We start from the raw sequence: 27,311 nt of genomic DNA, 5'->3' as shown, positions 1-27,311 counted from the left end.
AAATCAAGACCAGGACAGTCGAAATAACTCATTTTTCTTTTAATGATGATCTGTGACTTTTTTTGTTTTCTATAGTAAACACAATACTAATTTCTAAACAGAAGTGATATGCCTCAGTGGGACTGAAATAATCATATACATCTGTTCACAGTTCTTTGTAGTTCTGATTTGGTGTTCTGTTTTGGTTTGCATTTGCTTACCTTTTATTGTAGTAGAAAATGGTGGAAGAGATTTGCTGCTGAGATATGGATCGAGTTTTTATTTTTGACTTGTATTGAGCTGAAAGCTGAAATTCAGTTAAAAAGTCTTTTTATTTAATAAAACTACCTGCATAGCTTATCAAAGTAAGACTTGCATGCACGTTTAATTAATTAAGCAAATAAAATAACTGCAGTTAGTGAAATAGAATAGAATAGAATAGAATAGAATAGAATAGAATAGAATAGAATAGAATAGAGACTAGAATCATAGAATCATTTAGGTTGGAAAAGACCCTTGAAACCATGGAGTCCCAGCGTTAACACTGCCAAGTGCACCACTAAACCATGTCCCTAGGTGCCACATCTATGTGTCTTTTAAACACCTTCGGGGATGGTGACTCAACCACTTACCTGGGCAGCTTGTTGAGCTAATTTGGTTACCAGTATGTCACATGCTAAATATCATGCTTTTCCACAAATTTGATTCATATACTGAAAGGATGGTACAAGCCTTCCTTCTTTAAAACAAAAGCAGAACACACACCCCCCCCAAAAAAAAATCAGTTTCTTAGCTTAAAAAAACTTGACCTGAATAAATTAAGTGGAAGGAGAATATTTATGTGTATCACAGAAACAAGATCTGTTGAAATTTTTTCATCTTTTCACATTCTCTACTGTTTGTCCAATGACTATCTCCAGAGCAGCAGTTCGACTTACTTGCTTCAGAGCTATAGCAGCAAACAAGTGATTCTACAATTCTCCTTTATTGTTATATGAATACTCAATTTTTTCCTCTTGTGCACCCTTAGTAACCTCAGCTGTGATCCTCCAAATGTCAAGAAGGGCCTCTTCTACTTCCATTACTACCTGGTTGCATACGTACAAATAAAAAAGCATTCATGTTTGTATGTCTTCTATGAGTACAGATATATCTTATTTTCCACTATTCCTACTGAGCCTCAGAAAATTTGTATGCGTTAATGTGTTGGCCATTACCCCACGCTGTCTCTAACCTTCCTGGTGGAGTATTTAAAATATTGTTTATGTTTAAATCTGGTGGTTCCTCCACTACAGCTGGTTTTAATCTTCCTCTCTCCTTTTCTGTGGGCCACTAACACTTCACAAGTAAAGCATGGCTCTGTGTAGAAAAATCCTTGTATGTATATGTGGTTGTTGTAAATGTGTATAAATTACCTTTCTGTGGCTCTTAAAAGCAGCCTGTAGTTCCCCAAGGAATTGCAGGCTGAAAAAAAAAAAAGTCTGTTGGGGTTTTCTGATGCTTCATTTCTGCCACGTTGGCCAAAGGTTTGTGTTTCAGTAGCTGGTCCACACCAGGGTAGGTAAGTGGTTTCTGGAGGAAAAATAGTGTGGTGTTATGTGACACCATTCCCAGATTAATACCTGGATTTTCTGTTTGGTTCGTTTAGCGGAGGACATTTTGTTAGCTGAATGTCTGCCACGGGCTCCTGCCGGGGAGGTTCCCATTGCAGAATGATGGGGTTTTATTTAACATCTCCTTTCCAGGCTCAGTCACACTCCTGAGGGATGAAGGGCCACTGCTGTGCCATGACCTGGACACCTCTCCCCTCCTTACAGAGCATCGTTGTGTGGCCAGTCATAGAATTCATAGAATGCAATGAGTTGGAAGGGACCACAAGGATCATCGAGTCCAACTCCTGCCCCTGCACAGGACAACCCCACAGTTCACACCATGTGTCTGAGGGCTTGTCCAGTCTCTTCTTGAACACTGTCAGGCTTGGGGCTGTGACACCTCCCTGGGGAGCCTGTTCCAGTGCTGCACCACCCTCTGGGGAAAGAACCTTTTCCTCATGTCCAACCTAAACTTCCCATGGCACATTTCCCTGTTTCCCTTGTGGAAAGGCACCTCACAATCTTGCACAGACCCCATCTTTTCTCTCTTCCCCTTCTCTCTCTCACCATCTTTTCAGTGTAGAAAAATATGTTCCCATGCCTAGGTACTCAAAGTGTTTGTCGTGTTTCAGAGGACGGGATGCTCTTCTCGGTCCAAAACAGCGAACTGACCGCTCCGGGTATTGGCATGTAAATCAGTGTGCTGACCTTGCAGGGAACCCATCCAAGCTGCAGGCTGTGTCCTGAGCTTCAGGATGTCGGCCGTCTGAAACCCTGGGTTGTGCTCCGCATCTTAATGACAGAAACCACTTCAAATTCACGGTAGTATTCAAAACAGTACAGGGAGCACGGCTGGCATAGCAGAGCTGCCCTATCAGAAGTTGATTCCTACTTTTTTCCTGTAACAGCCATCTGGCATTTAAAGTTAATGCCATTCCTATCCACCTTAATTATTCTATGCAGAGATTTTGCCCAGCTGTGTGTTCATAGAATCATTTCAGTTGGAAGAGACCCTCAGGATCATGTACATGGAAAGCCAGTTGTCTCTTCTGTAAGACCTTCACCTGTGTTTGTAGGTGATTATGCCTCATCTTGTCAGCTCCTGGTTAAGCTAAACAGCTGCTGCTTGTTCAGTCTGTGCCCCAAAATAACAGTCCTGCACTCCTTTCCTCAGTGCTCTGCCCTGAGCTTGTTCTAACTACTTCTGTAGTCCACAAGTTTCTGAAGTGTGGTAACAAGAACTTGATATAATATTCTGAGGCTCATACAATAATATTTTAATATTGTTACTTAATACTAGGACACAACAGTCAATACTTAATGATATTGATATACTGTTCTCTTGTGGGGACAACTCGTTTTTTGCCTCCACTTAATTTGTCCACATCCATTGACTTTCAATTTTTTTCATCTTTTTCTTGTCCTCCTAATTTGTTGCCAATCCCCTCCTTTCTCCTTTATGTAGTAAACTTGAAAGTTATTTGAAACCGTTTCAGACAGAAGGCAGATGTTTGCTGTGATGCTGAATGGGTGCGAGGCACGTAAGCAGCGCTGTGACTGATGTTTGTCTAAAGGGAGGGCAGATACTTCAAGATACTCTAGCTTAAGCACAGGCGTATTTGTTGGTTTGGGCATGTAAACTATCCAAGGGTGAAATGAAAAGCATCTGCAAAGTAGGTTAAGTGGCATTTCAGGTAGTGCCCAGTAGCATCCAGTGTGGCACTGGTTACTCCAATACTCCTGTTTGTTTTCACAAACCAGCAGCTCCCAGTTTCTGAGTGGACGACTGCTGTGAAGAGACCCTAACCTCTTGATTTCAAAGAAGCCACTGGTTCACTGGTGCCTCTGTGGTTAATGTAAGAAAGGTGCCTTGCCATAAACTTTTTCCGAGGTATTCAGCAAGGTTGGAAAGAGGTCGGCCCGGGCAGGAAGCCCTTGTCTGTGCTATAAAGAAAATAGCAAGCAACAAAATGAAAGCATCAAAGGACCCAACAGGATGCAGTCCCAGGAGTCCTCTCTGGCATGTTAGTCCTTCTTGAAAGTTAGCATTGAGTGAAGAGTGACCTTAAAACTTGCTTCATTTAAACAGACTGGGCTCATGTTTAAAGTTCAAGGCATTTTGTTTTTTCACCTGTTTCCTACAGTTTTAAGAAACTTCTGAAGAATTAATGTGTAACTATATCTGGTCACTGAGCCAACATAGAATTTTTCTCAAGGGAAAATAACGTTACTGTATGTAGGGAGAGAAATTGATATTTTCTGAGTTGCGAGAAAAAAGTTCCAACAAAATAAAACCCAAAACTACCACAATCACAAACAGCCATGGAGCTGCTCTATTTATTTTATTTTTTAAATAAGCTGGTAGGATTCACTAATTGTCTGAATCATAGCGAAAGGATGTTTTTTGTTGAAGCTGCTGCTGCTGCTTGAGAAGCAAGGGCTTGTTTGGGGCACAGCCTGGGAGCAAAGGGCCTGATCATGGCAGTTCAGCTTCCATCTGCGAGTGCGTGTTGGCTGAGCCAGCGACTGGCCCCGTGGCCACCCGTCCCTCTCACCACACTGAAGCTGTTGGTCCCTGAGAGAGAAAACTAAAGCCCTGAGCAGAAACTCTTATCAGTAGGTGAGGGCAGATGTGAATAGTGATGAAGCTCTACCAGCACTAAGACTGAGCAGCAGCCCAGGGCCCTGGCCAGTGCTGATTATGAGATGCTTTCATTTTCACCCAACAGCATCTTCTACTTTCGTGATCCTGAAATAGTGACTTTATTTACTGGTCTTTCTTTGCAGCTCACGTAATGAAGCAACTAGTAATTGATCCCACAAGTGGTTCAGCAGGTCATCCTACATAGCTAAAATAAATAGTTTGAAGAGATGACATACAGATTTCACTCATATTTCCCCATGCCATAAATTTTTAATGATTCTGGCATGAATATTTCATGAAATACCTTCTGAATGGGTTTGTTTTGTCCTGGAAGCTAATACTCAGTGTAGAGTCTGGGGTGAGGATTGTTTGGTTTTGGATGGGTTTTCTTTTCCTCTTAGGGGTTTAGTGTAGGTAAGAAGTGTCACACTGGATTAATTGAGAAAAGGCAACTTGTTGGCGATTCAGCGAGGGGATACTGTCTCTTAACTCCTTTCAGCTGCTTATTGGAAGTCTGTGAAATGACCCTCAAGTAAAATCTGCTCTTTACTCTCCTGCCACAAGGTGGCTAAAAACGTTTTGAAAGCCACCAATATGCTAGTCCTAGAAATGATGCTGATACACCAAACAGCTTGTCTGCACCCCAACGCATGCTGCACAGGAGACCGGATTTATTGCACAGAAAATTGTATACATCTTATTTATACTGAGTGACCCTCAGAAAATGCCAAGTTTATTTCAATCACTCTATGGCTGGGCTTGGCTTTGAGTTTTGGGGTTTTCTAAGGGAAGGAGAGGTAGTGGCGCACAGCTCATCCTACATGAACCTTAGGGCCATGGTGGACACCAGAGGGGTCATGGGGAGCTCAGTCATTGCCTGCAGGCAAATCCATCACTCTGCCAGCACAGCAGCTTCACAGCTCTACACAATCTGTAGTTGAAACTTCAGGTTCCCACCCCATCTCCATTCATGCCACCTGCTGAATCCATCTACTCAAATACTAAATTAGAAACACTAACTCTGAGCTGGCTTAGCAAGTTCTTTTGTTGTTGTAGTAGAATTTTGTGGGCCCTGCACTGGGATGAGGGATTTGTTTCTTTAAATCAGTAACGGTTCTGAATAGCGGGTTGTGGCCCCATCAGAAATGCACTGATTCCAGACAGGCAACGCTCTTCCCTGCAAACTTTTTGGATGTTTATTACCAGCTGTACAGTACGGACAGAGCCTTTGTTTAATGGAAACAAAGCGTATCTTTTTCTTACAGATGGCACCACTCGCTGTCAAGCTTTTTATGTGCGTTTTAGGTTTCCCTTTTTATTTTTTAACTTATTAACTCTGACAAGTAACCTCTTGGTTGTGAACAACTTAATTCACCATTCATTTTTCTGATTCAAAGTGAACACGAGTGCCCTAATCCTCTAATGGGAATTAATTGCATGTTTCAGTGCTTAACTCTGATCCTTTCTCAAGCCCCACTGGGACAAGTTTCTTCCTGAAGGATCTGTGTTTGTTATTCAAAACACAATCTGAAAGGTAATGATTTTTCTTATAAAAGGGAGTCAGACCGACTGAATATTAATGTTCTTTTTATTGTGAGGGAATGAGCTGCATCCAAAAAAAAACAAACCAAAAACTCATTTATGTCATGAAGGATAAATTGCACCGAAGTGTATCTGATAAAATACAGGGGGAAAATAAATCAGCACTGTCTTTTTTCCTTAAGAGAAAGCTGTTTGCCAGTACATCCAGGCACATACCATTTTTGCTGGGAAAACTGTATTCTGTTACAAAGAAAAACTGTTTACTTACCAAGGGGGAAAGTGGTTTGCTACTGAGCATTTTAAATGACACTCTTCTTGGCCAGCAATGTACCCCTTTGATAACCCACCCTCTCTAACGGTTTACTAAAATAAGAATAAATGGCAGAAAATAGATTAAGTTTCTACTTCCAGTCTGTTTTTAAAGCTGTTTCAAAATTTAAATAAATTGTTTAATGACACTCTTTCTAAAAAGAACTGCATGTGCTCCTCAGATGTTGGGTCTCTAGTGTTGGGGTAGCTGCCCAATGGCTTTGGGTTGGGCGATGGAGAGACAGGTTCTGCCCAGCCCATGTCCAAGGGCAAAATGTGGGAAACCATCAAATAGTGCAAGAACTGCTTCTGCCCTACAGAAATGATGGGAGATCACCAGGGCACAGCATGAAGAATAACCCAGGAACTATGAAGGTACTTTTTTGTTGTTGTTGTTAAAGCCTTTCAGTAAAGACAGCCTTTTATCCCATTTAAGCCAATCTTGAGTGGTTTGTGCTCACAAACAAATACTGAACAACATCGTTCAGCGTCTGTTTTCAAGAGAGGGCTAGCACACGTGCAGATCAGCTGCTTCAGATGGCTCTGCTCTTTGGGGTATCTGTATGAGGAAAGGGAGCCAGCAGCCCTACCTTCCAGTTTTGTTAGGCCTGAAATAACCACATCCCCCTCCCAGCCCATCCCCAAGGTAAATAAATGGAACAGCTCTCTCAGACAGCAAGGGTGAAGGTGCTTGTGAACACGGCAGTGTCGGGCCTTATCAGCTCTGTAAATTAGGTTTGTCACCTAAGATTTATCAGCAGCACTGAGGGGAGCCATCGTTGTCCTCCCTCCCCAGAAGGAGCAGGACAGACGAGTCCTTTCAGACATGTCACCCGCTCACTTGGGATGTGGTTGCCACAGGCTACCCCGCTTCTCTCCCCGGAGCCACAGCTCTTGATCTTCAGCATTTGTCAGTCAGCCAGCAAGTGGGACCTCAGCGCTGGGTTTACTGAAAGTCCTTCAGCCTGTCCGTGAAGTGACTCAATGCCGGGGTAAACTTGCCCCGCTGCTGTGCTGGCGTGCCTCATGCTTGTAAGCTCTGGCCTGAAAGCCTTTTCATCCCTCTTCGTGACAGACAGGTCCTCTGTTCGCCTTGATGGCGTCCCAGTTTGTACGTAGCTAACCTGATGCAGCTACAAGCACTGTGCTGCTTGCTCTTCTTTTCCTTTTTTTTTTTTTTAAGGCTGTGACCAAGCTGGTGTTACTGTTTGAAAAAATACCACCAAATGCATACCACTGCAACACAGCATGACCCAAAGTTTGAACATGTTAATTTGCTTTCAGATGATTAACGCCACTGTGATTTATCTTACCATGAAACAAGACGACATCCAAACTTCTAACTGTGACCAGGCTCTTCTTTACCAAACAAAATGTTGTTTCTCAAATACTAAGTGCTGCCATGGTGAAAGGAGAGCCTGAGCAGAAGACAGAGGGAAGCAGGCGCTTCCCCAGGGGAAGCCTGAGGTGGCACTGCCAGGTGGCCCGGGTAGCATGTGAGCAAGTCCATCAGTGCAGGCTTTAAAAATCGACACCCCACCCCAACACGGGAAAACAAACTGACTGTTGCTTCACCCCTGCAAGTTTTCATGACCAGGTTTGGCCTGGGCTAGTTAAACCATAAATGCAGCAGAGCAGCATAGGAAGGTGTCTACTTAGCTGAACCGAACCATGACATTTTTTTTCCTCATGAAGCATATGCTAAGTGGAGCTTGTTTCCATCACTGAGATGACTCCCATAATGGTGAGAGAGAAGGCTCAGGGATGCATTGGCTGATGTTGGGGATTCCTTAGAGAAACAGCAAAGAACGGCAAGGGTGACTTTCTCCTGGTGCCTGTTTTTCACTGTTAAGAGTTTTTGACTGAAAACTTTAAAGAGATAGTTGAATTTAGTAAGATATTTAAATGAGGTTTAGGACTAAATACCACTTTTGTACATGCCTGAAGTCTTGCGTGTACAACGCATCTTGGCGTGGGTGCAGATCTCCAAAGCGTTGGCCAAAGCAGCCACATGGGTAACGTACATCTTTGTCTTTCAGTTGCTTTTGCAGGTACGATGGCTCGTGTCTTCGTCTACGGCACACTGAAGAAGGGCCAACCCAACTACAAGCACATGATCAACACGGCCAAGGGGCTAGCAAAATTCCAAGGAAGGGGCCGCACGGCAGAGAAGTACCCACTGGTGATAGCAGGAAAATACAACATTCCTTACATGCTGAACATCCCGGGGACAGGACACCACATTGCTGGGGAGATTTACACGGTTGATGATCAGATGCTGCAGTTCCTGGATGAGTTTGAAGGCTGCCCAGACATGTACCAGCGTACCCTGAAGAGAATCGAGGTGGTGGAGTGGGAAGGGAAGGGCGGCGCGGGTGAGGGTGTCATGGAGTGCTTCGTGTACAGCACAACGACGTACCCACCCGAGTGGGTCAGCCTTCCCTACCATGACAGTTACGACTCCTCCGGGAAACATGGCCTCTCCTACGTCCTACGTGAAAGCCGGGATTAGAAATGGGAGGTAACACAGCCCGGCCGAAGATGTAGTACTAAGCCCATGTCGACGAGTAACCCTCCCAGGAAAGTTGTAATACCTTTCTATTAATACAGGATATCTTGTAACCTTCCCAACCCAGGCGCCTTGGCACTACTGTTCAAGTCTTGCAGGCCCAGAGGTGGGGACTCGTCCCCAGTCAGTGTCCTCCTCATCCCCGCTAACCTGCTGCCAGTCACCAGGTTTGCATGAAGTGTAAAAATCACTGTATCTGTGCACATCTGTTCTGAGGTCCAGTTATTTTTCTCCATTTCCCCCCTTTGCCTCAGTCACTGAGGTCACTGAAAAGCAGAGGAACAGACCAATTTTATTTTTTTTACCTGACTTGACAAATTTTCTTGTGTAGTTCTCCAAGGTGGCTGGAATAATGATGATACTATTGCACTAACAGCTGAAACAGAGTAAAAAAATTCATGTCTGCAAACAGAGTAAAAAAATTCATGTCTGCAAACAGAGTAAAGCACAACTCACATATAATACTGACTTGTAATGGTTTTTAGTAGATTACTGAATGTAGATGGGGAGAGATGACATATAGATATTACGCACTTTAAGACATATTAAATTGCTGGAGAAACTGAGAAAATTTAAAGACTATTCTTGTTCTCTGTTGTTTTCCCGAGCTGGAAAAGAGTATTTTAAAAACATATTTAGTTTTATAAGGTACTGTGAAGAAGTATTTTAAAAGTATAAGAAAATTACATTTAAAATTACCATTTTAATTTAGCTTTCTAAGCACTTCAGGCACCACCTCAGTTCACTGAGTGACTGTGGGGTTGGGGAACAGGGGTTGGTATTGGGGACCAGGAAAAGCAAACCTGGTATCAGCTGCCCACCACACTACGGCAGCTGCAGCTGTTGTGAGCACTTACCATCAAGGTGACTTTTACTCAAGCATGATGCAGAACTTGAAACCATATGCAAACTGAATTGCTTATCGAGGGAAAGATTTTTTTGTATACATTATAAAAAAAAAATATCCAAAGGATCAGGAGTATGATTATTGCAACATTAAACTGGAAAAAAAAGTAAAAGAAGACTATTGCCCCCCTGACCCAACCAACTGTGCTGGTTTCTGTACAATCTGGGAAAATTGTCGCTTTCTGTTATGTTGCTGTGCCTTATATTTTCTTTCAAATGCAGTGTTTGGTACATATAGATTGTACAGTATACAAAGCTGCCAAAGGGATGTGAGCGGGGAACGTAAGCCATGCAGTGAGCCAAAGTACAATTCAATGTCTCGAGGATGCCATTAAGAACAATATTGTACTTTTGCTTCATTGCCAGTAGCACCGTGATGGCCTGAGGAGATCTGGGGCACGGATCAGCCTAGAGATCCAGGGTAAGACATCCGCCTGAACTGACCAGGAACAGGCACTGCCACCTCTCATTCAGAAAAACAGACAGAAAGCTTGGGTTGCTGCAGGAGGCAAATTAAGTAGTTTTAAAGTAGAATAGTCACGTTTCTCTTCACCACACTACTTTTTTTTCAGTTTAGGGCAACCTGCAGAAGCTGAGCTGTGCCCCTTTGGAAGGGCAAGGTGGCATTAAGGAGATTTGTAGGAAAAACTGCAGGGTGTCTGCCTCAGTTTCTCTGGCTCCAAAAGCATTCGCTTTCCTTTTGGGCAGGCACTACCCAAACACTCTCTTTCCTCATCTTGATGGGTTTTTTTAAACTAATTAACAAAGGCAGATCCTTGTACTACATTATTCCATCTTGGCTGTGTGATTTAGTTGGCAGCTTCTCAATCACATGAAAAAATGCCTCTTTAATCAAAAGTTTCAAGCAGAATGAACCATTCTGGTTAAACATGAGTCAGCAGCCCCGCCACAGCCTGTTTTCATCCTTCACCTTCCAGTAAATGGCCCAGGCACCTCTGGCCAGAGGGGTTTTTCTGGGAAGTTGTGTGACTCTGCACATTCTAGACAAGAAAATGAGAGCAGGTCCCCTCCTCTCCGGGACAGTGGTCAAGGCACAGCAGGAACAGCCCAGGAGCACGCAGCAGTGGGGACCCAGGGAATAGCACGGGGACAGAGAAGATGATGCTCACAGTGTGCAGGTGTCGCTGTTCTGGTGAGCTGCAGGTGCTGGCTTACTGAGGGAAGTCAATTAATGGAAGCAGGAGCCTCTGAGAACCACACATTAACATTATGAACCCAGTAAAATCTTCTGGTATCTTCACCATCCTGCAGCACTGAGTTCCTGAATGAGGAGGGGAAAAGAAAAATACATCCTCTTACCTGTTCTGAGCAAGTCACCAGCGCTCTCACTTCTGTTCAAGTCTTTTACATCTTCCTCCTCTCCAGGTGCTCTGCTTTCCCAACACTGGATATGCAGCTCTTCCAGCAGGATATAGTCCTGTGTTACGAACAGCCCTAGTTCTTCACGCAGGCTTTAGCAAGAGCCTCTGCACAACAAAAGATCAGACACTTGGGTGTCCCTTTCGTGTAGGAGTTGGGACTTGGCCTGAGGGACAGCAAGTGCCTCTAGCAACACCCTGGGGTGGCCATGGGGCAGCTCCTTCTGGAAGGACTTGCATCCAGTGATCAACAGAAAGAAGATAAAGGGGAGGAAAATTTGAGTATGGAGTCTGAATACAAGAAGAAAATTCCCTTACAACTGTAAATGAAAATACACAGGGAAAGTCTGCACTAGCAAAATAAAACATCTAACCTGTAATTTAAATCTAGTCTATACAAAGGCTTCAAAATATTACAGAGCAGAATTTAAGCCATCAGCAGTATTTTTTCAGTGCTTACACAGAGTGTAGGAAAACTGCTTGCTTAACCACCCAGTGGTTATTTTTCACTCTTACCAACTATTTTGTACAGTTTGGGGCCTCAAACCAGTGATACTATAATGGAGAAGATGAATCGGATATGGGCTTTTGTTTTCTTTTTTTTTTTTTTAAAGAGGCTTTTCCTGTTTTAAAGCAGAAATGGTATTTTATTGATTTTATTTGATCCTGGAAAAAAATCAAAGAATTACAAAGGTTATGTACAAGTATTTCTGGACGTAAAAATCTGGGATCTGTTGCCAAGGTTTAACATCTGTGTTTGCTGCCTTAACCACTGATGATACAATAAATATGACTGTATAAAATCCGGCACATAGGACTGTCCATCTTCCGTGTTGAATTGCCTTAATTTTACTTTATGGATGGAAATAATAAAGGTTTAGCTAATTCAGCGATGTGGAGGCAACCTTTCATTCCAGTTCTACCAGCAGATCTCCTTCTCCAACAGTATCACCAGCTTTGCAGTGCACAGCTTTCACCTACGGTACAGAAACAGAAATCTTCCTCAACAGCATGGTTAAAGAAATGCCTATAGAGTATCACATTATGCTGGAAGGGCCTGGAGAGGTTGCCAGCTTGAGCTCCAACGCTCAGAGTCCAGCTGAGTTTTGAGTATCTCTCAGCACGGAGACTGTACCACCTCTCCAGTGACCAAATCATTTCCAACACCTACCACTTGCTGGTTTTCTTATTATTTAGGTGCTTGAATATCTGAACATCAGATCAAGATGGCACTTCTAAAAACTAAAAAGCACCTTTCTTCTACCTGTTTGCACTGCTCTTCATTAACTACTAAATTTTTAGACAACAGCCTCTTCAACACTCACGCTTTGACATTTCAAGAAATATTCCAGTACCTCTTGCATTACAGATTTTAAGCAGAACTGAATTTTGGGACTTCAGCCAGGAAGTGGCTTTCCCTCAATCCCCAGACAGCTGACATAGATGGATTCAAATCTGAATTTGAATCCTTCAACATAACTGAACTTGGCAAAGGGCTACCGCTGTCAAACAAATGCAACTACATCTGTAGATGAATTATATAGTCATGTGCAGATTCCTGTATTTCAAAACACAAACATTTTATACTAATCCCCATTTCCTTTATAAAAGGCTGTAAAGTCTTTGAAGTCTCTTTCAGCACATGGAGCTCCAGAAAATATTTGAAGCTGTACATTACAGTTTGATTGCAATATTAATTCAGAGCTCATATGGACATGCCCAACCCTTGTTCAGCAGTTAGCTCAGTTCAGACATCCAAATGTTACCTTGGCCTCCTCAAGGCAACCTGCAGCACACCCAAAATACCAGGCTGCTGTGGGTACACTACCGCCCAACTCTGAGTGTGACAGCCTGAAGCCACACAAGCCGTGAGCACATCTGGCTCCACAGCGCGGGCACATCCCCTATGTCGCCCCAGACAAGGAGCTGACGCTGTACACAGCCAGAGACACCCGAGATGTACAAAGAAGAGCTTTATTTCTAAATCAATAGCTAGGCAGCCTACCCAGTTCCCAAGTCTCAGTCTTTTAAGACATGAAAGCAGTGTGAAAAATATTATTTCTTCTCTTTTTCTACAAAGCCAAGGTTGAGCAAATGTGGTAGCTGGCCAGTCTTTCAAACTCCCCCGTGATTTTTGACATGCAGGGGGGCAGCTCCCTGTCCCGACCCGGTCGCAGCTGACCCGTAGGAGACGGGAGGGACGCCAGCTGCTCTCCATCCTTCTCTCGTTTCTAAACCACCTGCAACTGGAGTAAACTCAAAGTAGATAACAAACAAGCCACTTTTCTCACAGTCACAAACAGGAAGACGGGGTTTGATGCAGAAAAGGAATTCGGCCAGGAATGAAAATGGGAACGTCTTCCAGCTGAAGACAAATGAACTGGGTTTCAAAACATGGTTTCAAAGCATCAAAATGTGGACTAACGGCCAGCACCAAACATCCCATTCCTGTGGCGGGGCCAAGTTCCTTTAGGACTTAGAGCCACGACTTCGCACTGCAGAACGGGATGAATTTTGTTTAGCAGCTTCACTTCCACACAGCCCAAAACTTACTTAGATTTTTCAAATTCTTGAAACTCAAAAGAACCAAATAATTTATTATTAAAATGGAGCTGTCAAGGGTCATTGTAAGGTGCACATCAGGCCCATGGAATGGCCTGTGCACCATTCAGATCCCACTTTGAAGGCTTTAATAAGACAAACGCGGGGCTTACGTGGCATCTGTACAGAGCAAGTGGGAGATATTTATTATTTGGAGAAGTGCAAGCAGGATTTTAAGGAACAGGCCCACAGGCTGCAGCACACCTTGGTGGGAAAGGGCAGGTTAAAGTAAAATCCAAGTGGTGGGTGGGAATGACATTTCATTACAAATGCTCACTAGTTAAAAATAGTGGACACAAAGAGCAGCAATAAGAGGTTAAACAAAGGAAGCAAAGATGAAAAACTAAATGCTGGCAAACATTAATCAAGTGAGAAAATAAATTACACAGGAATTAATGCATGAAATAAAATAATAAAGTGGCAATGTTAGAGCAACAGGAGAAGGCACATTCTCCCTCTCTGCATTTTTTTTTCTCGAGACCCAATTTTGCACGAGATGCACTGGAAGAGGCAAGTCCCAGGCCCCAGCCTCAGAGACAATCTTAGAGCTGTGCCAAATAAGCCTTTCTTGTAAACACACAAACAGTCCTTGGCATGGAGACTCATCTGGAGATCTGAGCAAACAGCAAACCTTGCCAGTGGCCAACCTCGTCCCTGCCCTGGGCAGTCCAGGCTCCTTGCTGCCTCCCTCTGGGCTACGGGATCTTGCCTCGGGGTCTGTTCTGTTATTTTCAATAGCAAAATGGCAGCGCTTCAGGGACAGCAGAGGGGCAGACAAGGGCTAGGACAGGCTGGGAAATGCAAGATAGAAGACATAATCCAGACTGCTCCCCCTTGGAAAGGGATGGAACAGGGGCCCATGTGGAGGTTTCAGACTGTGAATTACGATTTGGCACGGGGATGCTCTGAGGCCCTGATTTAGGGGCTGAAAGCCCCCAGACCAGATGGGGTTTAAGGCATGCCCTTGTCATAGAAGCTGAACCAGTTCCTCGCCCGGAGCGCTGGTTTTGGTACATCCTGCACTGCAGGAGGAGAGTCCCAGCTCAGGGGCTGCAACACTGATCCCCCTAGAAGCAAGACACACATAGCCTGGCAAAGCTTAATGCATTTGCAGATCGAGGTTTCATATTTAGCAGTCAAGGTAACTCTTTTTCTCATTTTCCTACAAAAGCACTTTCTGTGCCTTGTTCTGAGTGTGGTTTTACTGTGAAATTGTTTGCCATTAATAAATTAACTGGCAAAGAGATCTCTCTTCTTCAGTTGCTCTCTGGAAAGATGGAATTCGGAAAAACAGCCTGCAACACCTTTCAATTAAACTTGGCATTGTAACATCACAGAAAACAAATCATTTAGGAGAAAAGGAGTTGTATGAATTTCTGAAGCCAGTAAAACTATTTCCTGCTGTGCTATCTAAGGCTCGGGACTACTTAACTGCATTCACAGCAGATGCAAATGTTAAAAATTAAAGACACCTCACTTCGACAGACTTACAACAATCAGACTTAATTCCTTAACAACCAGAATCCTCCTTTTTTGCTTTTTAAATTCTATCCTATTTGACAAGTTGCATATGGTTTTAAGTGCCCCAAGGTAGCTTACCTTGCCTGTTTTAGCAGCAATCATACTGTTCTGCATTTTCATTGCTTCAATTACACAAATCTCTTGACCTTCTGAAACCTGGTAAAATTAAAGCAGTACAAAATGAGGACAGAGGATTTGAAATGCTCTGTGTATGATTCTTCTGAAAAATAAAGGGATTATTTCATTAAATGCTAAAAAGACTTGCATGGGTCAAGACAAGTCAGGTGGCTACACAGTCACGACACAAACCACAGTCACGAATCGCAGTTGCCTTTGAAAAACTAGTAGTGGCATAAGGAAAAAGGAATCACCTACTTAAAACCATCACCCCGACAGCTCTCAAAGGGAAACAGTCAAGCCCCTGTGCCTCCCAGTCAAATCCTTCCTCCAACACCGTGGTCTGCGCTGTGCAGGGGAAAAAAAATCACTCAAGGAATTACGGTGGTTGTGGGGGCTGCCTACACATGGGAGGAAAAACACAGGATTCAGAATTTATCCCTCACATGGGCCAGTCATCCCACAAAGACAGTGTGTTCTGGAGAGGGAAGGGGGCCGGGCCCTACACACTCCTATTTAGGACTTGCGTAGGTACAACCCTCGACCCTCGGGGACGCCTGGGCTCCCAGTGCCCACTGCCTGTCTTCTCATTAGGATCTTCTCCAGATTTAGTCTGCCATCCGCTCATCATCCCAGAAAACTTGGGATGCCTTCACTCTGATGATAAAGTTTCATTAATGAGGGTCATTTGAGACCCGCAGAGATCTGGTCTATGCACTGTTGTAAATGCTGGCGCCCTCAAAATGTCTTTACATACACACACACACATACATATTTTTCTAAGTAGATGTAAAATGAATAATAATACATTGGGGAATGACCTATCAGAGAGCAGTGTTGGGGAAAGGGACCTGGGGGTCCTGGTGGACAGCAGGATGACCATGAGCCAGCCCTGTGCCCTTGTGGCCAGGAAGGCCAATGGCATCCTGGGGTGTATTAGAAGGGGGTGGTTCGAGAGAGGTCCTCCTTCCCCTCTACTCCACCCTGGTGAGACCACATCTGGAATATTGTGTCCAGTTCTGGGCCCCTCAGTTCCAGAAGGACAGGAAACTGCTGGAGGGAGTCCAGTGTAGGGCAACAAAGATGATTAAGGGAATGGAGCATCTCCCTTATGAGGAAAGGCTGAGGGAGCTGGGTCTCTTTAGCTTGGAGGAGACTGGAGGGGTGACCTCATTAATGTTTACAAATATGTAAAGGGTGAGTGTCGCGAGGATGGAGCCAGGATCTTCTCGCTGACAACCAGCGGTAGGACAAGGGGTAATTGGTTCAAACTGGAACACAAGAGGTTCCACTTAAATTTGAGAAGAAACTTCTTCTCAGTGAGGGTGCCAGAGCACTGGAACAGGCTGCCCAGGGGGGTTGTGGAGTCTCCTCCTCTGGAGACATTCAGAACTCACCTGGACACGTTCCTGTGTAACCTCATCTGGGTGTTCCTGCTCCAGCAGGGGGATTGGACTGGATGATCTTTTGAGGTCCCTTCCAATCCCTGACATTCTGTGATTCTATGTTTAAGGACAACTGTGTACCACTTTGGAGGAATATACTGTCTAAAAGACAGGTGTGAAGTCAGAGATCAAATGCACATTGCACAAAGTACTTTCTGACAACTGAATCGGTTTTTTTCCTAAAGTGTGCACTAGTGTTCAGCATTTCCCAGTGCTACTCTCGGCTAATGTCAACTGTACATTTTAAGCAATGAAGATTGAGAAGCATTGATGTCTGCCTACAGATGCTGAGCAAAACAGAAGACAAAACAATATATTAAAAGGTGTTTACACACCATTTCTCCAAGAGACTGCCAGCAGCAATACGATGGGCTTTTGGGGGTGAATAAGGAAAGCGTTTGCTATGGGAACACGGTGTGTGAACCGGATACAGCAGAATAACCAACACTTCACCTGCAGAAATTCCATCCCAAGCTTCAGGTGTGCATTTAAGTCATTAGCAGTGTCAAATTCAGTGAGTAGTATCAAAGCCTTGTTCTTTGTCCCTGGTTATTTCCCCTCTATTCCATTTCCCTGTCTTTTGTCTCCCCCTTTCCACACCTGCTGCTCTGCCTGTAGCCTTGTCCCAGCAGCTCACGTACTTGCTTTCTCTCTTTCTTTCTTGCTTTCTCTTTCTTTCTTCCTTTCTCTTTCTTTCTTCCTTCCTTTCTTCCTTCCTCTCTCTCTCTTTCTTATTCTTTCCTTGCTTTTTGTCTTCTTCTCCCTACCTCACTGCTCAGCTTTTCTTCCAGCTGCTCTGAACTTGCCAGACATTTCTGAGGTTAAGAGAAAGCTATGCATATCAATTTCTAATTAGGGGAATTAAAAAGAAAAGAAAACAAAGGCAATAATGTTTGTTTGAGGTTTGTTTGGTTGGTTTTTTTTAAAAGCATGTTTCAGAAACAAATTTGCCATCCTCTGGTTAAACTCAGCTATCAAAAAGCCAAGAACATGGGCCTCCAAAGGTTGCTGAAGGTTGAGCTGCTGAGGAGCGCAGATCTGAAGTGAGTGGCCTAATTTCAAAGGCACAAGAAACTCTCTTCAAGCCCCAGCGTGATCCGGTTTGCCAAAGGGTAACGTGGCTTGGTCAGGGGGCTGGTGCGCAAATGAACCAGCCTGCAGTTCCCGCAGAGTGCTGGAAATGCATCTACTGGAAAAGCGCAGGATGGTCTCTGCACGTCCTACGTACAGCACTAAAATGCCAGGAAATGTGAGCGGTTGTGTCATGGAAATGTCCACGGATCTGAATTTCTCCTCGGTTTTGTCCCTTTCTCAAAAGCAAAGGTTTTTTGTGCTTTATATAATATCTGCTGGGATGACGACAAAGGAAAGGGTGTCTGGGAAGGATAACCCACAAGACATACAGACAAAATACCCATTTAACATCTCCTGGTCTTACTAATTTGGAAGGAAGGAGACACTTTCAGCACATGTGAAAATGCTGTGTCAGTGCTGCTGCTGACGTGCAATTTGTTGAAAATTACCTTGGTGAAAGTGTCACTTAAGCACAGAAGTTTAATTACTGTTCTTATGTTAAACCTTTAGAGCTCCCCTCATTGTGCTGCAAAGCGGTAAATCCTAAAATGAGGCACTTGTATCTCTCTTTTCTCTTGTTTCAGTCTTTTGGGCTTTGTCCAATTTCTTTCATTCCATAATTGCACATATCCTTTTGCCTGTCATTTAGCCTGCAAATGAAAACCGCAGCAATGTGTATGAGTTCTTGCTTCCTAACTTATTTATTTAAGGATTTATCTGAACCATTTTTGATGCTGCGTTTTCATCACATCATGTATTTCTTTCAGTGGATGGCAAACCAATGTAAACCACCATCTTTACATTTCAATTTAGAGAGGCCTCAGTGATGACCCAAATCTGTCAAAACAGGCGAATAAAATCAAACAAAACAATCCGACTGATCGGAACCAAGCAAAATAAAAGGGCTCCTTTCCTTAAAGAAATAAAACTTGGGTATCTTTCTCACAGAGTTACGCTACAGACCAATCTACCTTTTACATTGCTTAGAACAGACAAATAAATAAGCTATTAACTGTTACACCTGCAGCCTGTATTTTAGCAGTTTATTTCTGCACGGTGCAGTTCAAAGTATCTGTTCAGTTTTGTTCTCTACAGACTGAAAAGGGAAAAAAAAAGAAACAAAAATATAAAATAAAATAAAATAAAATAAAATAAAATAAAATAAAATAAAATAAAATAAAATAAAATAAAATAAAATAAAATAAAATAAAATAAAAAATAAAATAAAATAAAATAAAATAAAATAAAATAAAATAAAATAAAATAAAATAAAATAAGAAACAACCATGGAAGAGGAGGGTACTTAACATCTCGACGTTGCTGACAATTCCGATGTGAATTTGGGAACAGTGAATGGCCGTGTTTGCGTAACTCGGGGGTGCAGGGTGGTTGTTTTCTCCTCTGGCCAAAAGGTTACGCACAGGACAGGGAACTGTCTCCGGTCATTTCCCCACCAAGCGACTCCCGACGCGGGGTGGAAGCGAATTTGGGAAGCAGCCACCCCTGAGCCGTTTCCCTTGCGCTTGCGGGAGGACCATAAAGACTAATTGCACTTACAGATAGGCCTCTGCAACACCCAAGAGACACAAAAAGGCAGCGCAGACCCGAGGGCATCGCTGCCACGGGATGGCTGTGAATCTGTACCCTTTCCTCGGACTTTTTGTGCGTCACCCGGCAAAGACTTAACGATTGTGACAGGACGTCTTCAACCTCGGGCTCACAAAATGGTCACAAGCCCCGCAAGTCTTTCTGATAAACCCAACGGGGGCTGATGTATTTCCCCCGCTCCCTGTCTAATTGGTGTAAAGTTTGCGGATCTGAATCCCCCACCTTTTATCCCGCTTGCCGCGTCCCCTCCTTTGACGCGAGGTCAGGGTTCACATTCGCATCCGATTATCGAAGTGGCGCTCATTAACCGGCAGCCGGCCCCGCACCAAAATGAGTTCGCTGGAAGGGGAACTCGGCCCATTTACTCAGCAGATTTTAGCATTTTAAGGAGGCCTGAATGTCACACAGTATTGCTACGTTTTGAGGAGTTTCAGACATCTCCAGCTGATGATTAATTGTGAGTGATGGGAAATAAAATCCAGTAAAGCCAGCTGCTTGCCATGGTCGGCAAAATTACTATAATGGATATAGGCTGCCAATTTTCCAGTTTTACTGGCAAGTCTTCCAAGTGTAATTAAGGGAAGTTATAAATGATATGGAAATCTATCAAGTCCCATTTATTTTCAGAGGACTCTTTCCCCTGAGACTTTTATCTTCAAGCTTATAGTTTGCTTTGTTGTGCTAATGATTTAAACCACTTCTTATTTCTGATTAAAGCCCCCAATATCCTTCATAAGAAGTTAGATCCACTTTGCCCAGAGGGATTTAAAGAGACAGAAACCTTTTTAAAGTTGCGTTTGTTAACGCGCTGATCCCTCGCCTCCTTTGCGGAGGCAGAACAGAGCATCCTCCATCTCAGGCACCTCGCTGCCCCCTGGATTTCTGCTTCCCACAAATCCTGAGGATTGGGAAAGATCTGGTGGGGGAAGGGAGGGAAAAGAGGGAATTAACAAAAAAATAAAACTAAAAAAATCCACCGCCAACAAACCCTCCGAATCCTAAATCCTCCAAAAACAAAGATCACAGGTGCTGCCTTAGGCACCAGGGGTTTAGCACAGGGTGGTGTTGCTCACTAATGTTGTTTGATTTGGAATAAAAGCATGAAAATGATGTGCAAAGGCCTAAAATTGGAGATGTAAAGGATGACTGCACAGTATTCCATTTCTCAATTTCATCCTTCAGAGCCACAAAATGGGGGTGATACAGTTACTGGATGAGATTTACAGTAACAGCTGTGGTCTTCCCACACAAGGGAGGACCTTCTAATGGGCTAAGGTCTGTTTTGAACAGACGGGGAGTAGCAAAACAAGGTTCCCTATTAAGGGTGTGCAGTAATATTCCTGGTAAAGAAAACGAGTAGCGGTAGTCAGATTGCTTTAAGAGACCTAAATCTCCTGTCGCCGTCTAAAAGAAAAAAATAAAACAAAATAAAGAGCTATTTTAGAAAGCGCTAACTGCTAAATAAACGAAAGGCGTGTAAGGGTTTGGGGTTTTTTTTTCTTCATCTTCTTGCTACCAACTGTAAAGAATGCATAGGAACCAGTGCCAGGGGCATATGGCTTTCTCCTGCGCTGAACATTCACACAAAAGACAGGTTCATCAGTCATTGGAGTATCTGGATAAAAAATTAGGTCCTGATGGATGGTATTTAGAGCTTACCTGCTGCTAGTACATTACCAGAGAAACACGGGTTTTGAAACCCACAAGACACGAGAAACCGCAAACCACGGAATACCCCACGTGCGGGCGCGCTCGTAACGTCCGCCAGGTTATACAAAATAAGAAATAAGCTATTTAAAACCCTCTGCCTAAAACCGGGCCCGCTGCAAGGAACCCTGGGTCAGCCCTACACAGGCCAATTAATGCACAGCATCTGCTGTATAGAAGCCGTGCATGAAGCACTTCCGAATGATTTCAGCAATTAAAAGAAAACTGTTTCCTGCCTGTTCTGACAGCAACTGTTTCAATGCAAGACTGAGCACCAAATCATTGTGTGCAGCTGAAAAAATTAAGTCTTTTTCTTTTTTTAATCTTGTGAAAAGGGGGTGGGAGGGATGAAGATTTCTTAAGGAATCGGATCGTCCTTTTGTTGTCCGACATTCTGTGTTTTTCTGCCAAATTAGACAGAAGGCTCCGAGGGTTTACGGGGCCCTCTACAGTATCACCTTCTGGTGCACTGTGGCTCCCTAAAAAGATGGATCAATATCAACCCTGCTGATTTGCCTACAAAAGTGAAAATCCCTCAATTACATTTTTAAGACCATTATATTTAGAACACAGGTGCTCCGATGCGTAACGTTTGTAAGGCTCTTGGAGCTCAAGGGGAAAAAAAAAACACAATAAAACAAACAATGACAGCCCTTAGCAAAAAAAGGATCTTCGATTTGGTTCAAAGTGAAGCGAGAAGTGGATTTTATTGGTATCTCCTCTCTCAGCTTTGGGGAGGCACCAGTAAATATCCCTCCCAATTTCCACTTTGCTGCAACTTGTGTCCCTATGGATGCTGGTAAGTAAGAAGGGGCAACGCAAGACGGTGCCATACGAAATCCAGTCACCCCCTCTTGTAGCCTTCTGCAAAATAATTACAAACACGCGTCTTGTTTGTGCTTGTGCAAACCCACTGAACAGCGAAGTAAGTATGCACTCGGTATCTAAAACCCTTGCGAAGACACTGGGATTTCTGTTTGTTTATTTATTGTTTAAGCTTAGTCCACGCTGGTATCATTCCCTTCCCAGCTTTTTTTCTCTCTGACTTGTTGGCAATCTGGCAGCAAGCATCCCTCAAGAAAACAAACCAAGAGGAACTGGATGAGCAGCAATTGAAATTCCTTGACATTGTCCATTGCCATGTGAAATAATTAGTGCGGGTTTTCCCTTCTTTCCAAATTAACTCTGAAACCAGAGCTACAGAGCCGCAAATGTAATTAGCGGCAATAAATAGTAATTGACAAATCATTATTAAACTTCTTTTTTTTTTTCCTTTTGCCCCGCTCCTTTAACAAAGATAAGCACATCCCTAATGTTGTGACCTCTGATTAACCAAAGGTCAGTGATGTCCCCCTGACAGCAACAAGCGCTGGTCATTGCACCCCCACTTATCCAAAACACACGTCCCCGACGGCTCCTGAGACCCGGGCAGAGCCTTCCTGGGGCTGAGCCTTGTGCGGCTCAGCCCAAAGCCAGGCTTAACTCCCAGCACAGCAAGCTTTAGCAGTCAGCTTTTCCAGTAATGGATAGAAAGTTGCTTATCATTTGAAAAGGTAAAGCATACCAATAATAATAAAATAATACAACAATCTATGATTTCTTTACAAAGGAGTTTTCCCCTGGGAGGAAACTCTAGTAATATTGAATATCTGTACCTCATCACTGGAATAGGATTTGATTCTTAATTACACCACACTCATACACAAAGCTAAGACTGCGCAATTGCATAAAGATACAGAAGAAAAATCGAAGTAATGTATAAAATGTAAGCCAAGTAAAATATAAAATTTACATAAATATATTATGACCAATTACTACCATTACTTTTTTTTAATGTAACCCTAATTATTATTTGTGCTATAAGAATGGTGAAATTTTTGAATGCTTTTACACTTTAAGTTTCACAACTGTAAAAACTGGTTTTATTTCCTATTTACCAATATGTTTTTTTTTCCCCACAAAAATACACCCCCCAAAAATCATTTAATACACAGAATCATAAAAACTACATTAAATTCATGACACTTTTGGTCAAGTTTACAAACCCCTTTTAACAGTTAATATTTGCTCTGGAATCACCAAAGGACAGGAGGGAGGAAAGGAGGCAAAGGGAAAGAAAAAACAGAACAATAAAAGGAAATAATTCATGCACAACAGAAAAACCTTATTTCAATTTAAGACTATCTTACTAAATTATTAACTGATGCCATATTTGTCTATATAAACTGTAGAACTGTTCCTTAAGCAAGTAATCTTTTACTGTTTTTCCTCGTTGTTGTTTCTCTGTTATAAATTCCAACCAGTATAAATACGGGTATAAGATAAGAAAGAACAAGTTTTATTTAAAAAATATTTGGGGTTTTTTTAGGATTTTAAGGTTTGAAGGGTAAATATAAAGCAACACACCGATGGCAACAGGCGACTTTATAACTGCACCTTTTCTTTCACAACAATGAACGATGCACTGAGGAACAGCATTTGGGAAGCTGGTTTTTGCTTCTTATTAGCGAGCATGTCAGCAATAGAGATCATGCAAAACACCTTTTTGCCATAGCAAGGACTTCCCTAAGCTTGTGAAATAGAAAATTGTGGAGGAAGATTTTTAAAAAAAAAATATTTTATAAAGAAAAACAAGAGAAATTGAAATAACGTGCGTGCAACTGAACGAGAAATGCAGTTTAGAAGAACTGGAATGAAGTTTAAAACATCTTCCTGCCTTGTTTTTAAGATGGGGAATCACTGACAGGGATGTGTTTTGTGAGTTATACAACTGAAAAAGCAGCTTTCAAGATACCCAATTTTGAAATTACTAAGGATAGAAATTTAACAGCTGACAGCTTGGCAGAAAAATCAGCCCATGCCATATCAATACCCATGGCCACACTAGCACTGATTTTAAACAATAAGAAATTTGGATATAAGTCAATTTAAAAAGTGGTTTGGATGGTGCTAACTTCCAAAACCTGGGCTAATCTTGAATTACTGAAGAGAGGAAATTTAGAAACTTGGGTCAAAATAATGAACTGCCCTCTTCTTTTGGCTGTAGTCCTACCAAGATTCAGTAATGCTGGGCTGTTTACACAGAGCTGCTTTGCTTTTATATATTTACGGACGGGGGGAATCATTATAGCGATTTAGGCTCCCAGCACTGGTGCTGGCTTATTGACCAACGCTTGGCTTAGTGATGCCACCTGCTCTGCCTAATTTAATTAAAAAAGAAAAACAACCAACAGAAACATACAGCTAAAAGAAAAAAGACCCACACCTTTGCATTTCTGACAGATGGAAAACAGGAGAAGCAAAAACTATATTCACAGGTGAAAATACAGCAAAGGCTACAAGGCAGCTGGGACAGTTCAGATGTTTTGTTGCGGTGGACAGTTCAGACTGCCAAACTCAGTTCTGGGAGCACTTTTGGGGCGGTTGCTTTAAATGGGGTACAACGACATTGCTTGCAGGTGCCTCCCTATTCCCAGCCCTCCAAGCAAAGCAGTGAATTTGTGCAGCTTTAGTGGTTTTGACGGTGCTGTATCTCCCCAAATGGATGCTTCCTATATAACGCGGCTGCGTTATCGCGAGGAACGTAAGCTAAATTTAAATCTTCTCTCCCTAAATAATATTAATCTTCTTTCCAGTCAGACGGATTCCAAACCGGTTTGTTGCTTATGTTGCTTTCTGCTTCTGAGTGGCTTCATTGTCTTTCCAGGAATAACTGAGTGACAACTAATTACAGTCTTCTGATCACATGAAGGAAAATAGAGTAGAAAGTAACTAAAAAGCTAAAAAAATTGGCAGTATCACAAGTTCTGCTTCTCTCTAAATGACAAACAGCACTTCCCCACTGTGTTAGTAAAATCTCTAGATCATCTTACAGACAAAAGAAAATAAATTCCTTCCATGTGCAATATCTTTTGGCAAAAACGAACTGAAAACTGCTTATCAGGCCAGCCGGATAAAGGATGCTCACACAATCTTCTCTCGGGCTTCATCAGGCCAAAGCATTTTTCAGCAACAGCAGCCAAACGAGAACACCTGTGCTTCATGGAAAAACAATGACCCAACGAGTGAGGAAAACTAACGCCGAGATCGGCATCGCCTTCTCCTTTGGCTGAGGACACACCGAGAGCGACCAACAAACACCATATGCTTCACCTGACTGTGCGTGATTCCCTATAGCCGAACTGTGGGCAACAAACACGAGTTTGCAAGCACGGCCATTCGGGCAAAGACGAGATGTCCCTCTCTAGGAGTTTCTTCCCCATTTGTGAAGTTATGGCTGAAGGAGGGGGACGGCAGCCCGGAGCCTGGTGCTGCCGCAGGCACCACGGACCAGGAGAAGCCAACCTCGGAGCAGCAATAAAGCTGCCTGGTTACGAGCTAACAGCAGCGACACCTGAGTGGAAGGAAGGAAGGAAGGAAGGACAGACAACCTCCTCACTCTCTGCCATCTTCCAGCTGTGCTGTTTTTCACACACCCTGCAAATCTGAACTGCCAGACCCAGTCGCAAACAGAGCTCGCTCTACAGAACGGGAGCTACTTTAATTCCCATTTCTCCAGCACGCTAAAGAAATCAAGACTTTTCCCAAGCAGAGCAACAAAAAGGGGTGTATTTATTAGGGAGCTGCAGCTCCCTGCCCATCACGCCTTGAACAGCTGTAGTGAGTGAGCCCGTTTCTGACGGACAGCCAAGACGTGTAATCTGAATCACACCATCCCACTGCTTATTCAGTGCCGATAGCTGATGCCACCCTCGCTGCCTCGCCTTTTTTTTAAACGTTTTGACACTAGTCCTGAAAAGGAAGGATTTAAGTTAAACCCTTTTCAATAACGCAAATGTGTTTTTGCAATTAAAGCCACACAATTAGCATTGACGAGCTCAGGTCAGCAGAACGCAGATTATGCCGTTCAAATGTTCTGCCGCTCGGCGCCTCCAGCAAAAAGCTGCAGGAGAGGAGGAGAAAAACCTCCACACGTTATTTAAAAACTTGTGCTCTGATGCACTGCACCACTTGTGAATTTGTGGAGGGAGATTCATTTATTTGTTGACTTCAAATCCCTTTGGTTCTGGCGTCCTTCTCCACTGGTTGAAGACAACAAGAACTGTTATTCAGCGCAAGAAGGCTGGTAACATCTAGCAGAATTAACTTCTCCAAAAAATCTTGAATTCAAAAAGGTTCAAAATCCTTGCCTTGAAAATTTCCCTTCATTTTTCGCAAAAATAAAAGCGTTTGTTTAAGGTCTCCCTCACTCAGCCACTCGTACAGCCCAGACACAGCAATCACAGATTTCTCTGTCCATGCAATGACCTACTGGTTCATTTTAATTGAATACTGCTGGTTTTAAAGCTACAAACTGTGTGTGTGTGTGCACGTGTAGATCACAAAAGTAGAAAGCTATGTGTAGAAGCTAAAATAATTTATCTCTTGCTAATTTTTACTAAGCTGTATTTAGTTCTGTTTTCTCAGAAATGTCTTTATTTCATTAACACAAACATTTGCACCTACAGATTTTAATACTAACACGATGACTCCCTTCTCCTGTAAACAGAAACAACCACATGTTCTAAAACCAGAAGTGGCATCACAGCAAAATGTAAGCAAACATATCACTGTACTAGCACAATTGACGATCATCACATTGTTAAGTGCAGCGCTAATTTTGGACTTGAGATCTTGATTACATTTATACAACATCTCTCAAGAAAATCTGGGTTTCATTGCCATAAATTACGAACTCCGTGACTAAAGCTTTCTGTTTGGATCCAAGTGCCACATACACGTTTCTGGCATCACTTAACTGACAATAGCACTTTAAAATTAATCTGCACAATCTGATTCAAATATTCCTGTATCTGCATCACTCTGTTGCTTTCAATGGTTATGAGAGAGATGGGCTGTGACCTTAGAAATAACCTATGATAAAACGCAGTAAAATTTCATTTAAAGCTCAAGTTCAAGTAGGTGTTTATATGTAACTCTAAAACACTCTATTTACATTCGTTTCCAGCTCAATGTGAGGTAAGAAGCACTGGAAATCCCCAGGACAGCAATGGCACATTCTGTTGCCCTTCTGTGTGTCAAGTTTACTCCTTCCACAGGACAAGAGGGTTCTCCTAAGAGACTGGGAATTCCCAGCATGGAATTCCAAATTTAGGAATGTCATATGTCTTGCAAAACGCTAACACAGGGATTCTATTTTTCTTAAAAAAAAAAAAAAAAGTGAGGGAGGAAAATAAAGTTAAATATCTATCCTGTGTCCCTTCTGTTTAGTAACATTTTCATTGCCTCAAGGCAGAAAATCAACAATCCCCTTCTGCG

At 42.9% G+C, this 27,311-nt stretch overlaps 2 protein-coding genes across 7 annotated transcripts in view; one reads left to right on the top strand and one right to left on the bottom strand.

The window, feature by feature from the left end:
- Positions 1-11,809, top strand: part of GGACT (gamma-glutamylamine cyclotransferase) — a 29,769-nt gene extending 17,960 nt beyond the window's left edge. For 3 of the 4 annotated variants that reach the window (XM_065057798.1, XM_005513332.4, XM_005513331.4), the window contains exon 2: positions 8,106-11,809. In XM_065057798.1, the coding sequence (XP_064913870.1) occupies positions 8,123-8,578 (456 nt within the window). In that variant the 5' untranslated portion in view covers positions 8,106-8,122 and the 3' untranslated portion in view covers positions 8,579-11,809. Of the gene's footprint in view, positions 1-6,423; positions 6,442-8,105 lie in introns of those variants that run through there. The other variant, XM_065057809.1, reaches the window with a different exon arrangement.
- Positions 11,561-27,311, bottom strand: part of PCCA (propionyl-CoA carboxylase subunit alpha) — a 286,891-nt gene continuing 271,140 nt past the window's right edge. For all 3 annotated transcript variants that reach the window (XM_065057776.1, XM_065057761.1, XM_065057768.1), the window contains 2 exons: positions 15,121-15,198; positions 11,561-11,897 (listed from right to left, as the gene is read on the bottom strand). In XM_065057776.1, coding sequence (XP_064913848.1) covers positions 11,829-11,897; positions 15,121-15,198 — 147 coding nt within the window. In that variant the 3' untranslated portion in view covers positions 11,561-11,828. The remainder of the gene's footprint in view (positions 11,898-15,120; positions 15,199-27,311) is intronic.

The sequence above is a fragment of the Columba livia genome, chromosome 1 (genome assembly GCF_036013475.1).
Source record: "Columba livia isolate bColLiv1 breed racing homer chromosome 1, bColLiv1.pat.W.v2, whole genome shotgun sequence".
Lineage (NCBI taxonomy): Eukaryota > Metazoa > Chordata > Aves > Columbiformes > Columbidae > Columba > Columba livia.
This window is presented reverse-complemented; position numbering and strand designations above follow the sequence as displayed.